The sequence below is a fragment of the Vicia villosa genome, linkage group LG7 (assembly GCF_029867415.1).
Source record: "Vicia villosa cultivar HV-30 ecotype Madison, WI linkage group LG7, Vvil1.0, whole genome shotgun sequence".
Classification (NCBI taxonomy): Eukaryota; Viridiplantae; Streptophyta; class Magnoliopsida; order Fabales; family Fabaceae; genus Vicia; species Vicia villosa.
Window position 1 is genome coordinate 108,348,064 of NC_081186.1, and position 18,966 is coordinate 108,367,029.

An 18,966-nucleotide genomic window follows, 5' to 3' on the forward strand; every position below is an offset into this window, starting at 1 on the left:
CATAATTTAATGAGCACTAAAGCTCAATTAGGTACTGTTCTGGACTAGGCGGGCTCCTGGCTCAATCATGGGAAAAGGCTCATTTCCCTCTTAGCCCAAGGGAAGGTTCGGCCTTCCTCCTCGTCTCTGGAGGACGTCACCCTTGCCCGTCAGACGGGCGTAAGTGACACTGTCTCACTTAACAGAACTATTAGCCTTCCGTCGAACAGCACCGCGCCCGAGCAAGGCTGCATGCCTGGCCTCGAGCATATGTTCCTTGCAAGCACCACCACGCACCCTTTTCGCCTAGGAGCCTCTTCCTCGTAAGGTTCCATCACTCACACAATCCTCCAAATAAGACAGAGTCCACGCACTCTCTAAAAGACCGCGTCTCCCCTCAAACTTCGGAGTGGTTGACTCAGGATGGAAATCACGTGCTGGTCTCCACTATACACGTAGGATCCTAGAAGTCTCCGAATTGGGCCTAGGGATCCATCCCAATTGCGAGATCTTGGCCCACCGGTGGGGGCTATAAATACCATCTTTCATTAGAGGATCATGTAACATTATTCATTCTCTTCTTACCTTGTACTTGCACTCTGATTGCTCTCTCATCTCATTTTGGTATCGGAGTACTTTGCAGGTACACCCCCCAGTTTCTAAGATCCAGTCTGTTACAGGCCACGAAGATTTGTATGATCAGGTATGATCGGGTACCAATTGTAACAAAACATAACCTTACGTGATAAATCACTACCAATTGAATAAACGATAAACTACGCTAAGAATTGAAAACATAAGCATGCAATATCTTACAAAAAATTAAATGAGAGAGAGAGAGAGAGAATATTCCTAATATTTTGTGGTTCGGCGTTCGTCCTTGCTTTTCCACTAGAACCTACTTTTGTTCCTTTTTATTTTGACAAATATTGCAAGAGCTCATACAATTACTAATCTACAATATTGTTGAGGAAAATAAATCTCATACCTGGATCTTGACTTGTATAAAACGTAATGTCAAACTCTTCTACGTAATCTTTACTCAATTTGCGCTTCTTGAATCTTCCAGCTTCAAAAATCAGCTCTCAATCTTCGTGTGTGGCAATCACCCCTTGTTCTCATTGATTTCTTAAGGGATGAACTGTTTGGAGAGAAGAACCTCCTTCTTTTCACTAGAATTTATCAACACCAATGTCAACAACCTCAATCTTGCAAGCTTCTAAAAATATTAACCATCCCTTCTAAAAAAATTAGTTTCAAGATATTGTCTCGCTCAATCAATTATGAATATCCCATGATCAAGATTTAAGATCAAAACTAGAGGTTGATGATAAAAGAATTTGTTTGCAAGAGTTTTTTACTTTAAAAATGAGAGGGTGTTGATTTCACAAAAATCACGATGTAGATTATGAAATTCGCTTCAAAGTTGTATATTTGGAAATGAGATGACAAAATAAATTTATATATGTTTGAGATTAAGCACAAAAATGGATGGAAAGTTTAGTTAAATCCGAGTCAAGAGCATTTCATGATATGAGTCAAATGAGCAAGTAGAGTGAAATAAGAAAACATCAAGAATTTGTCCCATTTCTCATGTGATTCTAATCAAGCAAAAAAGTGGGATTCGAGTTAGAAAGCTCGTGATTTGAATCAAGTGTAAAGTTTGATTCAAATCAATTTTGACATAGCCAAACAGAGAAATGTGAAAAATTGAGTGATTCGAGTTAGGTGTAAAGTTTGATGTCTGAGATATGTATAACTTGTGAACATTAGATAGGAGTTCACTGAGGCCAGCTTTGAGGCACTGTTCATTTTTCCTAATGAGCATGCATCTTTTCTCAACAAGAATATCCTTGCTTTACCATGAAGTAACTTAATCAAGCGAACTCTAAACCGTCAGATTTTGCCCAATGAGCATGCATCTTTTCCCAACGTGAATGCTCTTGTTTCACCATTAAGTAAGATATCTAAGTGGTGTTCTGAACCTCCTTATGTCGACCAGCGACCTAATAAGCTCGCCTAGAAAATAGTTCCTTTCTTCATCATGAAGTAATTTCTTAACTTCGCCCAATGATTCAATAAACTTTCCCTGCGAGCATTGTGTTGTTCTACAATTTTGTTTTGTAATCCATTTTTCCTTATAAGGTTGTTTAACATGCATTTGATAAAGGCATAGTCATAGTGTTCACAAAGATGTTAAATTTCAAATTTATCCACTATTTATACTAAATTGAAGCTTACTTGTTACACAACTTAACAAGTGTCCTTAAATGTATATGTCAAAATATGTAATTATGACATTTATCATTTCTCTCCAACTTAGCATTTTGTTTGCCATCAAACAAAAGTCATACAAAAAATCAAATTGTTATATATAATAAGTTCAACCATGTATAATTCACCTAAGGTTTGCTATCAATAATTTTTTTTTTTGGAATGAATCATTTCAAGTTTGTATGAAATGTAAATTCAAAATCAACTTCACGATCATCCACAAATTAAAGCATGAAGATGAAAATATTGTTTATTCCAACTCCAAGTATGATTTCAAGACAAGTTCAAATCTATAGCCAAATTAGTCAAAATCATAATTCTCACTGCATATTAGTCAAACGAGTGGTGTCTCTTTCATTTTAGACAAGGTACACCGAACAAATCAATTTTGAAATACATTCAAGCAATATCACATAATATGCAATTAATCATGAGTCACTAAGATCTTTATTAAGGTTGTAATAAGGTCGAGCTACGAGAAACTTGTTTTCTTTTGAAATCAAAGATGTCTTGAATATAAGAGATCATTTATTTATCTATATCCAAATGTTTGTATTAAAAACTCTTTTTTTATCCCACTTACAACTTCTATTGGTTGTCAATTTTGAATTAATAACTTAATAAAATAACCTTTCATTCATCACAAACCTAGATTTCAAATTATTTAAACTTGGTGGTTATTCGGGAGTTTTTCTTAAAAGAAAACTATTATTTGAATAAAAAAGTTCATTATGGTGAGGTAATTAGTCATTTCATTTTTCAACAACCGACACATTCTCCGTAGCTTCTACTCAACTACGCACATTCTTCATCAAATCACTGACTCGCTCGCACTCCCACTCACCTTCTCCAACCGAGTCTCCTCAACCGAGTCGTCACCAACTCAGTTACTTTCATAGTTATTATTGTTTCTCTACCACCACCACCGGGTTACTCACTCACTAACCTCCTCGCTCAACTCAATTTCCGCCGTGGCTCACAAACCGATACCGATGGATTCCTCCTCCGACGAGGACGACGACCACCACACCCTCATCCACCAGAACTCCACAAAACCCCGAACTCCTCCCTCCGCCACCGCCACTTCCGCCGCAGCATTCCACGTCGAAGATCTCAACTCACGGTTCCGGCGAGCCAATTGCAAGCTCCAGATGAGGTACATTATCGCCATTGTTATTCTCCTCCTCGTCGTTTTACTCCTCTTCTCAATTCCCAATCTCCGGCAACAATTCTCCACTGCCACATTCATCTCCGATTCCGTTTCCGATCGAATGAAGGAATCGGAATTACGCGCCATTTACCTCTTGCGCCAACAACAACTATCTCTCTCAACCGCCTTCAATCGCACTCTCCAAACCAATTCGGATCCGAATCATAACCCGAAGCTATTGGAAGATCTGAAATCTGCACTGTTCAAGCAAATTTCAATCAACAACGAGATTCAGCAGATTCTGTTGAATCCGCATAAGACAGGGAACGTGATTGATCCTGAATTCAATTTCGGAAATTTTGATTTTGATATTGGAAATTATGATAGATGTAGAACAGTTGATCGGAATTTAACAGAGAGAAAAACCATTGAATGGAACCCTAAAGAAGGGAAATTTTTGGTTGCTATTTGTGTTTCTGGTCAAATGTCGAACCATTTGATTTGTTTAGAAAAGCACATGTTTTTCGCCGCTCTTCTTAATAGGGTTTTGGTGATTCCGAGTTCGAAAGTTGATTTTCAGTATGATAGAGTTGTGGACATTGATCACATAAACAAATGCTTAGGGAAAAAAGTTGTTATTTCTTTTGATGAATTTTCTAATGTTAAGAAGGATCACTTGCACATTGATAAGTTTCTTTGTTATTTCGCTTTGCCTCAACCTTGTTATTTGGATGATGAAAAGTTGAAGAAGTTGAGTGGGTTGGGTTTGTCTATGAGTAAACCTAAGGCTGTTTGGGATGATGAGGATACTCGGAAGCCGAAGAAGAAGACTGTTCAAGATATAATGGCTAAGTTTTCTTATGAGGATGATGTTATGGCGATTGGGGATGTGTTTTATGCTGATGTGGAGCATGAATGGGTTATGCAACCGGGTGGACCGATTGCTCACAAATGCAAGACTCTGATTGAACCTAGTCGGCTTATTTTGCTTACTGCTCAGCGTTTTATTCAGACATTCTTGGGAAGGAACTTCGTTGCGTTGCATTTTCGGAGGCATGGGTTTTTGAAATTCTGGTGTGAACTTTATTCCTTTTCTCTTATAATCTTTCATAAGATGACGGGCTGAATAAATTGATAGCCTGAATTTGATGTGTTAGAGCAAACTATTACTTGATTATGCATTTATTTTGGAAAATGAATTGAATTCAAATTCCATGTAACCGGAGATTCCTTGCATTTACGTAGCCAGCAGCTCAAAGTTGTTGGATCGAGATCAACTCTGATTTTAAGCTTAATGAATCAACTATAAAAGCAAACTTGAAATTGACGTGGTCCACTCTTGACCCAACACTTTTGAGCTGCTGACTGCTTGAACTGTCGAATTTCTGACTGCAGGGATCCAAGTTGGATGAATTCCTGACTGCATTTTCATGGTTCATGAATCATGACTATTTTATTTTGTTTTTTGTGTCATGCCCAGCGTGATCCCCTTGAAATTATTTTCTCTCTTGTTCCTGCTATCTTATTACCTTACTTCTCCATTTTCATGTTTACAGTAATGCTAAAAAACCAAGTTGCTTTTACTCCATCCCTCAAGCAGCAGATTGCATCTCAAGGGTGGTTGAGAGGGTCGATGCACCCATCATATATCTTTCTACGGATGCAGCTGTAAGTGAAACTGGTCTGCTTCAGTCACTGGTTGTGGTGAATGGCAAGTCTGTTCCACTTGTAATTCGGCCAGCTCGTAATGTAGCCGAAAAATGGGATGCTTTGTTATATAGGCACCATATTGAGGGAGATTCACAGGTGAGATGACAGCATTTTCTCATTTCTTTTCATGTGGTTTATACTTAAATAGTGTAACTGACATAAAATCATCATCGACATCTGATCAATTAGGATTACAATTTACAATTTCCAGATGAAAAATGGTAACTTGGTACTTCAAAGATAAAGCTTTTACCATTTCTTAGAGAGGAGTCGGATTCGTTGTAATGTGTAATCTCTCACCATTCAAATTTGTCTAAACTAATTTTTTGTATGTTGCTCTCATTTTGAATGGTGGGAGATTACGCATTATTCTCTCAGGTGTAAATCAAACATGAGAGGTTCCATTCCCGTGTCTATTCTAGTTAGTCTTATCTTGTATTTACAAAAGACTGATTTCTTGACTCAAGCTCGTGACCTTGTGCTTAGGCCCCTCATCTATTACAATGTTCAAAATATGTCAAAAAACTAAAACCGTCAAGAAGACTACTACCCATATCGTTGTTCACGCCTCCCGTTTTTGCTTGCATTTATTGTTGCATGTTTTGGAAAGATTTGCCCCCCGTCCCTCCTCTTAAAATACCGTTTTAAGTCTGAAGCGCAGTAATTATGGTGCTATTAAACATTTTACTAGGAAAATGAAACTGTAAGAACTGTAGGTCCTAAGGGGTTCAACTTTGTTGCCTTTAGTTGTCTGACTTGTCTTGCAATGTTGGCTTCAGCCGGGAATAGGTTTCAGAATCTTGCCATATCTGGGTTGATTTGGTGTAGTCACCAATTTTATTTTGTAGGCTCATCTTTTTTTCTCTCTCTGTCTCTCTTATTTTAGCACAGAAAATGCAAAAAAGTTAAGTGGCCAAATTTCACCCATATGTGATTTCTGCCAAACCACTAGTTGCTATTTTATGCTAAACTATACATAGGAAATAGCAAAACCACTCTCTTTCAATTTATCTTGTTGATGTTCATTATGAATTATTTTACATTGAAGGTGGAAGCTATGTTGGACAAGACTATTTGTGCCATGTCTAGCGTGTTCATCGGAGCACCTGGTTCTACTTTCACCGAAGACATCTTGCGGCTGAGAAAGGATTGGGGATCAGCATCACAGTGTGATGAGTACCTTTGCCAAGGTGAAGAACCAAATTTTGTTGCGGAAAATGAATGAAGATCGAAGATAATGACAGTTTCCTTGTGCCTTGGCTCAGGACCAAACACAACTGTCCTACCATAGGTTTGAGTGTAATTTGGCCAATTTGAGTAGTCATGTATGATAATAGCATTAGCAATTGTATTGATGAGTTTTACTTGTTCTACATAATTCTTTTCTAACAGTGATTGTAATTTGTAAAATATATATACACATTGATCCTGAATTTTTTCACACAACAGTTTTGGCATTTCAACGCCCCATTCTCATTTGAAATGGAACCTACCCATATCGCTTTCAACTGGTTTATCAAATGGTGGTTGTAGGTAAATGTGGAGGTTTAAAGCATCCACATGGTGTTGGAAAACAGAGGTTCAATCAGCATTTCTAGTGTTGTTGTGGTTAAAAAGAGGTTCATGATTATTAGTTAGTTTCTCCAATAATAGGGACATAAGAAATAAAATAAAATATTTTACATATATTTGTAAGATCAATTGTAATATAAGATAGTTTTGTAGAAATAAAAAAGAAAAATATCGAAAAATAAAATAAAAATATTTATAAGTATTAAAGTCAAATAAAAATTGATTGAGACTAAAATTAAAAAGTGTTATATTTACATATTTAAGTATATTGTTTATTATGAATGTAGAGCATCACAACCACACTTACACCCTTAAAAAACTTAAATGCATATTTTTGAGAAAGAAAAACAAATTTTAGATAGGACTAACACCCCACTACATCAAACTAAAATTTTGATAATAAAATTTTGATAATAAGTGATAGTTGTGTTGTACTCCTCCATTTCTTATTATAAATAAAATTTCACTTTTTAAATTTATTGTGAACTTTTTAAATTTATTGAATAATTAATTATCTAGACAAGGAATGGAGAGGGAGTAGTCAATAGTTGTGCAGCATTGTTGATAGTTGTGCAGCATTGTTGATAGTTGTGCACCAAAATTAAAATATTAGTCAAAAATTATACACTAATTTATGGATTTAATCAAAATACATCGATAATGTAAATAAGTTTTACACTAAATCATAACCGTTAAATTATAGTAGATGTTTAATTTTTTCTTTAATCACATATAAAATATTATTGAGAATATCTCAATCCACCCCATAATATTCTTGGACATTCGACGCAATTATATTTATGCTCTTTGTTTCCGTAGATACACCTTTTGAAACATCTTTTTTTCCAAAATTTAGATTTTTCCGAAGTTTTAATTTGAGAAAACTCCAAAAAAAACTCCCAAATAATTCAGTTAGGAAAAGATTTCGTAGATGCATTTACGGTTAAAATAAAAAAAGGTGCTTCTGGAGATATACCTCCTAAAACAGAATGACAAATTTGACAACGCACAGCGTATGAAAACTTCATAGAGTGAGGTAAGATATTCTCATATTATTTATGAATAGTTGTGATATGACAATTAATCTTCTAATTTATATATTTTACTCAATTTCACACAAAACACATCTCATTAATTCTTCAAAAAAAAAAAAACATCTTTTACAGTAGGAATTTACACCATCGATAATCATTTATTAATGTTACTTTAATTTAAATGTGATTAAAGTAAAATCTTAAATTAGTATAAACTATCATGACATATCAATTAAATTTTAATTTTTTTCAAAATAATTAATTATATTTATAATTTTAAAATATATTTTTATTTTTAATTAACACAGTATTCTATAGAGGTATTTGCGGTGCGGTTTTGGCGGTTTTAAAAATCATCTGAACCGTGAAAAAAAAGTGTACGGTTCGATTTGGTTCGGTTGACTTTTAAAAATAAAATCGAACTAAACCAATGCGTTTTTGGTTGATTCGGTTTTCTTACAAAAATTTATTGAACCATACATACACATATAGATGACAATATAAATTTGTATTTACTCATTTATGTGTTATCAAATAATAACAAAAATCATCATATTTGGATAACTTTTCATTTAATATACAAAAATCAAATAAAAATGAAATAAAAAACATAAAATAGTAACATAAAACAATATGAAAAAATTATAATAAAATAGGAAAAAAAATAGGCGATGAAAGATTAGAAACCATGAAAAAGAAAGAGCATAAGAGAGAAGAGATTTGATAAGAAGAGAAACATTAAAAAATGTAATTGAAAGAGATAACAGTAGAATAAAAATAATAGATGAAAAAAAAGAAGTTAAGAGATGATAGGCTATACAATAAGAGGTGATATCTACTTAGAAAAGAAGATGAGAAGAAGGCACAATATTGCTAGCAGAGATTTGAGAAGACTTAAACTGAAACCTTAAAGTGTGAGAAAGAGAAAATCATTTGTAATCGTAAGACTAAGGCATAATAAGTTTGAGTTGGATATAGGTTAAGTGAAGTTTGAGGGTTGTAACATAATGCGGTTGGGTTCGGTTTGTAATTTACAAACTACAAACCGAACCGAACTGAACCATGCGGTTTGTTAAAAAAATTGCCCATACATATCCGAACTAAATGCAGTTTTTTTTCAATTTTGATTTGGTTTGGTTTAGTTTTGTGGTTTCCTATTGTACATGTTTGATTTTGAACACTCCTAATACTCTATGTTTAGAACATTCTAGATTCTAGAAATAGAAAAAAAATCAAAAAGTAGTGTTTTAAAAATCGGACCGAATCGGCCGGTCTGACCGCGAACTGGAGGGATCATCGGCCTGGTTAGATTGTTAGATCAGATATGCTATTTTAATATTCGGTAGGTATTGTGATATTTTTTAGAGACTGAGTTATTCAATTTGACTGATTTAATTAATATATAGTATTATAATAGAGACTATTTTATTCAACCGAATTATTTAGTTTTATTCAATTTAATCATGCAGTTGATCAGTGACCCAACACTCTTACCAATTTGATGACCACTCCGATTTTTAAAATATTGTCGAAAAGAAAATAAGCAATAGCAATAGCAATAGACTAACGATTGAGAGCAAAGGCTTTTTTTTTTTTTAACTCAAATGGTGTGTGCTGACTGCTGACTACAACCGCAAAGCCCGCGCGGCTTTTCACATTCCTTTCCATTTCAATTTTAACTTAACTTTTTTTTCTTCCTCACACTTTCCACTCCCTCTCTTTCATTTATTTGCTAACATTATTTAGGGTTTATCACGATGAGAGCAAAATTGATCGTATTCCCCATTCGCGGCAGAAACTGGTGCTTCACCAGATCCGTTGATCACTCTCTCCCTCCTCCTTCTTCAACTGCTTCCTCTCAATCCCCTTCCTCCTTCAAAGAATTGTGGAACAATATTAACAATGCTGAGAAATCGTTCAATGCTAAAGCTGAACTCTGTACCGATTACGCAGCTGATAAGGTCGAATTATCTTCATTCATTTCTCTATCTGATCGTTGTTTTCTGTATCTCGTTTTCTTGGCATTGTTGCTGTTGTGTGATTGTGTGATATTGTTACAGATGAATAACGGCTGGGTTACTCTTGAAAGAGCACCTGATGGATCTCTGAAAAAGAAGATTCACGGGTGAGTTTTCTCATTTGCTTCGTGATTTTCAAGTTTTGTTTCTTCTTTTTAGGATAATTATTGTTCTTGGTCTTGAAATGTGATTGGGTTTTTTAGGTTGGGGCTGTGGCTTTTGTCACGGGTGAAGCCGTCGGAGATTTTTCTGAAAACGATTTCGAAGGAAGTTACTGGCGTTGAAATTGTTTACCCGACGAGGTTGGTGATCAATCGTAATGTGTTATTCTGTTTGATTTTTTGTTTTGCTGTTAGCAATTTTCCTCTCACATTAGGTTTTTTAATGTCTTTATTTGTGGTTGATCGGAGTTTTACTCATTCAGTTTTATCATGTTATTCTGCTGTTGTTTCACTTCTCTGATGTTTAACATGAAGTGGAATTGTATGTATTTTTCATATTGCTGTTAATAATTTTCCTCTCCCATTATGGTTTTCATATTGCTGTTAATAATTTTCCTCTCCCATTATGGTTTTCAATTCGAGTGATCATAGTTTTACTCGTTCAGTCATTGGGTTTTATCATGTTATTCTGTTCTTGTTCACTTCTTTGATGTTTAGCATGGAACTGGAACTGTATGTATTTTCAAATGAGATTCATGATTGAATGTGGCAGCTGTCTTCTTTTTCTGAAAGCATCGGCTTTAATTTTATGAACTTGTGGATTCTGTTTAAATTGTGAAGTCAATGGGATAGTTTTGATTCGAATGAGACATATTGGAACATAATGTGGATGCAACACTAAATTTGTCGTTATATTTTTGCTTCTTTTTTTTTTATGTTATGGTAATGGTGTTTTTTTCCAGTGTGAATGCTCAACTTGTTCGTCGTAGACTAAGACATATTGCTATGAGGTAATACTTCTCTTTTTCCTCACACATTGACAGTTTCGGAACCAATTTGTTTATGTTGTTAAGCTGAAATGTGTTACTGCAGCTTGTGATTTAAACTTAGAGGCTAATATGTATTTCTTATGATATGAACTATTATCTGTTGACAGGGGCACAGTTGTACACAGGAAATTCTTTTATGGTTCAGTTTCATTGATTCCATTGTCCTCTGCACTTAGTGTAAGTATGTGTTCTATGAATGTTAATTATGGCTTTTTGCAAAGATTTTCAGGATTGTGTTTCTGCTCTTTAGTCTAATGCTTATTCATTCTTTGCTTCAGTAGATATTAATTCGTATTATTCTACATTACAGGTTTTACCTTTGCCTAATGTCGCATTCTTCTGGATTTTATACCGATCGTACTCTCATTGGAGAGCCCTCCAGGTTTGAATTGAACCAATTGATTAATTTACCTGGCACTTGCTTTTCCCTCTCCTCTCACTCGTGTTAGTCTGTTTTTGTAGCCTCAATGATAGACTTTCCTTTTGCCTGTCTCAACTTTCTAATTTTCAATTAAGACTCCAAATCTGTTGAAGGTTGCAGGTTATTCCTTGAAATAATGAGGGATTCTTCTATATACTGAAGCTTAGTGTTCTCTTAATCTTCACTAGATGTTTATTTGTAAATCCAGATAACTTACTTGCATATACTTTAAATTTAGGGTGATGGTACTGAAAATCAAAAAATTAAAAATGCTAAATAAACGTAGTTAAAATTTGCCGAAATTAAATTACACTGTTCTTGGATTGTGTTATCCATTTGTTATTGAGAAAAGTTTGTTTGATGTTGGCCTTACATTAGAGGATGATGTCATTTTTTATATTGGGTTTTTCATATACTATTTGGAGTCCTTTTATCTTGAAATTTACATAAGAATCTGCTCAGTTTTATCTTCAATTCTCAGGGAAGTGAGAAACTGTTTCAACTAGTCTCAAATAACTCCAAGTCTTCAATTACTTTCACTGATGAGAAGGGAACCAAGCATAGTGACTCCAAAAGTGAAAGCCTTATCTCAGATGAACCACATTGCGTAAGTGTACATATTCTTCTCTATTATTAATTGAAAACAAAGTGAATTCAAAGTCTTCAATTAATCTTTTTTTTTTTTTTAAATATGAATTGATTATATCCTGGATTAGTGAATTTATAGTGCCCGCCTTCATTACTCAATTTGAATCATTCCATGCATAAGTTAAAAACATTTTTTTAAGCATTTGGCCTATTCACTCATTGTTAATTTACAAGATTTTTTAATTTGCTGCAGACCAATTTAAAATTATGTATGTCACCATACTAGTTATTTGGGTGCGTGCATTAGATGTGCAATCATCTTTCTTTTTAGTTAATCGCCTTGTTATTCTCGAAGCTTTAGGTGTTGGGCAATATGGTTCTTGAAATCTCTCGATAACGTCAGTCCCTTAGGTGTTTAGAATCTATAAGGACTAATCTGATCAGCGATTTTCAGCTTTAGAAATCATTTTGGAATTTGGTTAATTTTAAGGATCAAACTAGCGAGACAATATTAGTGATTGATTTACTCTTTTTTGAAAGGAGGATCAAACCCTCTATGTCGACATCATCATCATCATCATCATCATCATCATCATCATCATCATCATCATCATCATCACCATCAAGTCTTAGAATAGGGATGCCAATTTAGTTACTAGTTTATAAACCATGTCAATGCATTTTCAAGTTTATTGTCGGACTTGATTCTTGCTCATCCGTTGGAGTAAGAATCAGATCCACAATTTTGTCCCCTTTATTTAACAATCCAATTCTTGATGAATATGATATTATCATTTCTCTTTTTCCTAAGATCATCCGAATTAGTTATAATAAATTAATAATGCTATTTTATGTGATGGAATTCATTCTCTGCTAGCTAATATATTTTATTTTTATTTTGAAATGATGTATCAATTAGATATTGAGTCCATCCGAAGAGCTTGAGAAGCTTGTTCGTCAAGAAGATGGAAATGATGGCCTTAGTAGAGACACCATCGCAGAAATTTGCAAGCTGTACGATTTGAACACCAAAGATGTGATTAAATATGAAAAGTCTATTTTCTGATTACCACTTGTTTCAAGTTTTTGCATAGACATTTTTTGACTCATTTTTAGGGAGACACCAATTTACTCAGATGTGTCTATGAATTTAGTCAATAATGAATCTGTGATAGTGAAAGTTGAACGGTATGAATTTGTACAGAAAATTCTTTTAATATGGTTGGTTTCTGAATTGTTAGTTTTATTTAATTTTGAGACAAGGTTTATATTATTTCCGTTTCAAAATGAGTGTCGATTTAGGAGAAAAATTATTTTTAAAATGAATATTATTCTCACTTTTTAATGTAAAACTGATTGCTATTTTTTTAGTTGTGTCCTTTAATTACTAGTACTACTCTGTACACTACTTCTAATACATTAATATGATTGATTTAGTAAAAGTGCAATATTTTAGAACAATATATTGCATTTGTTAATCTGTGTGCAAAAACTTTAAATGATACTCATTTTAAAATGGATGGAATATATACTTGGTATAAAATATTTAGTTAATGATATAGCAAACCGATATAGAGTTTAATCATATCCTATTTTTCGCAATGAGAAACAAAAGTATAAATCATATTCTGCGAACAAAAAGTCTAAGGTATCATCCCATTCTTTCAACCATATAGCCATAGATCTATGGAAAATCTAGGACTCTCTTTGAGCTATGGAGGCCAGCATCCTACACCTTGTTGTCAAGAGACCTAATCTCGTCAATTAATAAGATCATTTACAATGAAGTTGTTAAAAAAATTATTAAATAGTTGAATGGTTGTAATGGAGTGTTGAAAGTGAGGTGAATTAATTGACGTTAAAATGAAGTGTTGAAAGTGAAGCCAGCAACCAGGGAAATTTTTCATTGCACTTTTGTACTATGAGGCGCACATCTGAAAACCTAAAAATACTCTTTAATAAATTCAGAGATACACCACAATTCTTACAATACTTTCTGGGTGTTAAATGATTAGTTGTTCATTAATAATTTGTACACAAATTTTAAAATATTAATAATGACACTGTTCATTAATAATATGAACATAATTTTAAAATTAACTATAAACATTGGAAAAAACTTAATTAACGCTCTAAGTGTCTATCAAATACTACATCAGAGATGTCTCATACCACACAATGACCTACATTTTGGCGTTTGAATAATTTTTCTGTGTGTGTCGTTCTTGTATAAAAATCTATGGGATGATGCTAAGGTCGGGCCTTATGTTAGTGTGATATATGGTGTTTAGGAAGAACCACTTCCATCTTTAAAGAAGTTACTCTTAAAATAAAACAATTTAGAGATGCCTCAATTTCCACACCACATGTTGTTGAGTAAATCACTTTTTAATTTAAAATATATATATATATATATATATATATATATATATATATATATATATATATATATATATATATATATATATATAAATGATCAAACAATAGATTCACTTAAGTGTTATTAAAATTTAAATCATTCTTTAATGTGAATCTGTGGTGGCTATTTAATGGAATGTGTGCCTGAAGAGTTGATTGTAGAGTTTTGACGTTTGTTGAATGTTGATGAATATAGTGTTAGAGTAGGCACATGGTTGAGGGTGTTGGCCTCTAAACTTAGGTTGAGAAGTTGTGGAAGTTGAGTATTGTGAAAAATGAGGGTTAAAGTGAACATGTGTTTGGGGTGTTGGCTTGTAATAGATAGGTTCAAGAGTTGTGATTGTTGTTGAGTATTGAGAGAATAGGAGGATAACTATGACACATGTTTGGCGTTTGGTATCTAGGAATTAGGCCGAGGATGTTAGCTTATGATGGACATAGGTTCATGAAAATATTATCGGGGTAGTGTGTGATTGAAATGGGTTATCTTTTCGGATTTGTTTGGTTGGTGTAAATGGAGGGAAGGGGACCACCCTTATGAGCCACTTTTTACTTCCCCCGACTCGAGGGATTTGGAAAGGAGGAGAAGTGTTCCATTTTAATCATAATTATATTTACATATTTACCCTTAATTATTTATTTAAATATAAATTCAATTTATTAAAATATTAAAAGTTTTATTTTAAATAAATTTTATCTTTTTTATATTTCTTGTATTTTTATATCTTTATCTTATTATCATCATATTCATTTAAATGATTTTATTTTTTTTATATTTTAATGTTACTTTTTAATTATCGTAATATTTTTGTTTCTAATAATTTTTGTTATATTTTATTGTATTCGATATTGTTTTGAAAATTATATATTATAAACGTTACATTTTAATAAAAACTTTCACGATGTTTTTTTATTGAAGACTTATATTTTACCAATAAACTTGTATTTGAATTATAAGTGATAAATATCACGAGTCTTATATGGTAAAATTAATTAATTTTAAAATACTTCTCCCCCCTTACGATCCAAACATATTTATAAATAAAATTTCTCCCCTCCCCTCCAATTTCATATTTTAAACCAAACATATATGTAATTAAAATCTCCCCCCTATCTTCCTTTCACCTGCCATTTTCTTGATAAAAATATCCCCTCCTCTCTCCTCGATTGAACCAAACAGATCCTTCATGTGAGTCAATTAGTTGAATTAACTAAAAAACCAAACCATATGAAACTGTGTGATGATGACATTACTTCAACTCTTCGTTCTTTTATTTGAAGATAGATGTCCATGATACATCTCATTAGGCTCGTAAGTTTATTTTATGGTGTCTTGTTGAACACCTTGGTAGGCCTGATATATTTTATAGTTATCCTATTAATATTTTACTCGGTCTATTTGGTGCGCTTCTACTATTTAGAAGTAGACACAAAAAGTCGTTGCACTTCATCCCCGACTATTTATTGCAACTTTGTTTTTAATATTAAGATAAGGCCTCCAAATAAACTAGTATGTAAAAGGTTTGATATGTTAGATACTACTGGTTTTTAGCACTTCAATTGGCGTAACTGGTTATGTAACCGGTTACAGCCCCGATACCAAAAACAGAAGTGACATTGTAGTGGTGTAACCGGTTACGCTGTTTGCTGTAATCGGTTACACTGAAACTGAATTGTTTTATTTCTGTTTTATTAAGTGTTTTTGGTGATTGTGATCACTTGTAATTTTGTACTATAAAAGGGCTCACTACTCCTCATTGTTGTTAATGTCAATTTGTTCACTCACCCTCAATTACTCTCTCTCTCTCTCTCTCTCTCTCTCTCTCTCTCTCTCTCTCTCTCTCTCTCTCTCTCTCTCTCTCTCTCTCTCTCTCTCTCTCTCTCTCTCTCTCTCTCTCTCTCTCTCTCTCTCTCTTAATTTCTTTAAACTTCATCTTCTTTAATTGAACATTTTCTCCATTGATACACCTTGATTGTTTTGTATGTTCTAACATGAAAATGTATACATATTGAATAAAAATATTTGATACATTATATCATTTGGGTCCAAGTATTCGATATTTGAATGGTATTTAGGGGTGAAAATAAACCAGACCAAATTGTAGAAGTCTTAGCCTACACAGGCCAAGGTCAGAGCACAAATTTTTTAAGTTAAAAAGGCCTAGACTTTTTTTATAAATTTGTTTAGTTAAATAAGGAAAATTATACCCCGTACCCCTACATTTATCCCAATACCCCTACAATTTTAAAAAAATCTCAATTTTGTCCTTATTAAATTTTTAACTTTTCTTTTTTATTTTTTATTTTTGCATTTTTACTGTATGTACGGACGAAAAGATGGAGAATTCTGGTGAGTAAAATCCAAAACCGGACAACCCAGGGTTGGGTTTTCCGTTTCTTTTTTTTTTCAATTTTACTGAACCGGATATCCCAGAATTGGGTGTTCCGGTTTGTTAATTTTTACTAACCGGATATCCCCTATGTGGGTATTCCGGTACCTTTTTTTTTCAATTTTTTTTTTCAATTTTTTTAATTTTTTTTTACATTTTTCGGCAGACCAGCTGGTTTTCTCACAATCGTTACTCTCTCAGCGAATTCAATTAACCTCAACAATTAGCGCGTGATTAGTTTAGCTAATTTTAATTTGTTATTATTAATTCTCGCAGTGGACACTTTGAAATTTAGAGGAGTGAGGACTGCGAAACGGGTGCGAGGCGGAGGAGCGATCGGTGCCAGCATGAACCTATTTGATAGGTTTGCTAGAGTCGTGAAGGTGAAGAAATCACTCTAGAAGTTGTTTTTGAGATTTTCGGTTTAGGTTTAATTTTTCTCATTTGTCATCTTAGTAATGCAGTCTTATGCAAATGCTCTTGTGAGTTCGTTTGAAGATCCGGAGAAAATCTTGGAGCAAGTTGTGCTTGAAATGAACGATGATTTGACTAAAAAAAATGTAAAAAAAATGAAAAAAAATTGAAAAAAAAAAGGAACCGGAATACCCACATAAGGGATATCCGGTTAGTAAAAATTAACAAACCGGAACACCCAATTCTGGGATATCCGGTTCAGTAAAATTGAAAAAAAAAAGGAACCGGAACACCCACCCCTGGGTTGTCCGGTTTTGGATTTTACTCACCAGAATTCTCCATCTTTTCGTCCGTACATACAGTTAAAATGTAAAAATAAAAAATAAAAAAGAAAAGTTAAAAATTTAATAAGGACAAAATTGGAATTTTTTTAAAATTGTAGGGGTAATGGGATAAATGTAGGGGTACGGGGTATAATTTTCTTAAATAAGCTAGGCCACAGGCCTTAAAAAAAGTCTTTTACACCTATCAGGCCGAGCTATTTTAATAAATATAAATAAATATATTATTTTTATATTGTATTTTGTATAGTTTATATTAAAATACAAAAATAAAGTATAATTATCTTGAAAAACTTGTGAAAAGAAGTTGAATTTTTTTTATAAATAATGTCATAAGTTTTCCCAAACAAATAATATCACAAAACTTATGCTACTAAGTGGGTTCAAATAAGTCAATATAAACAACCATTTAATCTCATTGTATTTTTTATTCTCTAGTATATTTAAACATGAGTTGAATTGCTGATTTACATATGTTCAAATGATATAGACTTTTTAAACAAACTAATGAGCTAATCAAATCTTCGAAAAGGTCAGACTTAAACTGAAAAATAAGCCTACGATAGGCCGCATGTCAGGCTAAAACTTTGAATTTTTTAGCAGACCAGACGCAAGTTTGACAAAGCCTAACTCGATCCAATTTATTTCTACCTTAATGGTATTCCCTTAATGGTAATTCAATGACATCATGCAAAAGATTGTATAATACTTCATCCTTGGTCCAAACCCTCTAACAAATATATTTAAATATTATTAACCTAATAAATACATATTTATAGATATAATCAAATGTAAATAATTGTATATTTACTTTCCCCGTGAATGAATAAGTTTGCGTGAATGAATAAGTTTGCGTGATTGACTTTTTCTTTAATTATATATAAAATATTATTTGTGAATGGTTGTGATGCACCGATCGTGTAAAATATTTTACAACGACACTGCGTAACAATCTAAATTACTATGACCTAGGGGTGATCAAAACCAAACCAACCCAATAGAAAACCGCAAACCAAACCAACCCAAACCGAAACCGCAAAAAACCGCATTTGGTTCGGATTAGTTTGGGTCAGTTTTTACAAAACCGCACGGTTCGGTTCGGTTTGCGGTTTGTATTTTGTAAACCGAACCAAACCGAATCAAACCACACTATGTTACAACCTAAATTTTACTAACTCACATCCAACCCAAACTTAAACTTATTATACATTAGCATTATGACTACGAACAATTTTTTCATCCTTACACATATAATTTCAGTCCCGATCTTCTAAAATCTCTAATACAATTATCGCACCTTCTTTGCCACATACATCTTTCCTCTTCTTCTATAATCTCTACTCTCTTATATTCTTTCTTTTTCACCTTCTCATTTTTATGTAAATGTTCCGTATTTCAGTTTCGTTTTTATCGCATATCTTCTTCTCTAATCTCTCAACACTTTTTTTCTTTTTCACTTTCACTAATCTTTCGTCTCTTCTTTGTTTTTTGTTTCGTTATAATAATTTTTATATTGTTTTATGCTATTATTTTATGTTTAATATTCCAATTTTGTCTAATTTAATTTTTTCATATTAAATGGAAAATTATTGTCAAAATATGACGAGTTTTGTTGTTATTTGATAGTGTATGAATGTATAAATACAAAATTATATTATCATCTATA

General features: G+C 33.1%; 2 protein-coding genes across 2 annotated transcripts; both read left to right on the forward strand.

Annotated features, from left to right (window-relative positions):
* The first annotated feature begins 2,973 nt into the window (after positions 1-2,973).
* On the forward strand, positions 2,974-6,559 carry LOC131616481 (O-fucosyltransferase 36-like). The gene is made up of 3 exons (XM_058887816.1): positions 2,974-4,477; positions 4,960-5,209; positions 6,162-6,559. Exons 1-3 carry the CDS (start codon positions 3,246-3,248, stop codon positions 6,336-6,338), a joined length of 1,659 nt encoding a protein of 552 aa, XP_058743799.1. The 5' UTR covers positions 2,974-3,245; the 3' UTR covers positions 6,339-6,559.
* Positions 6,560-9,314: 2,755 nt separating this feature from the next.
* On the forward strand, positions 9,315-12,954 carry LOC131618228 (uncharacterized). Its single transcript, XM_058889492.1, has 8 exons — positions 9,315-9,680; positions 9,780-9,844; positions 9,941-10,039; positions 10,642-10,689; positions 10,836-10,905; positions 11,039-11,110; positions 11,631-11,756; positions 12,657-12,954. Exons 1-8 carry the CDS (start codon positions 9,477-9,479, stop codon positions 12,801-12,803), a joined length of 831 nt encoding a protein of 276 aa, XP_058745475.1. The 5' UTR covers positions 9,315-9,476; the 3' UTR covers positions 12,804-12,954.
* Positions 12,955-18,966: the final 6,012 nt, after the last annotated feature.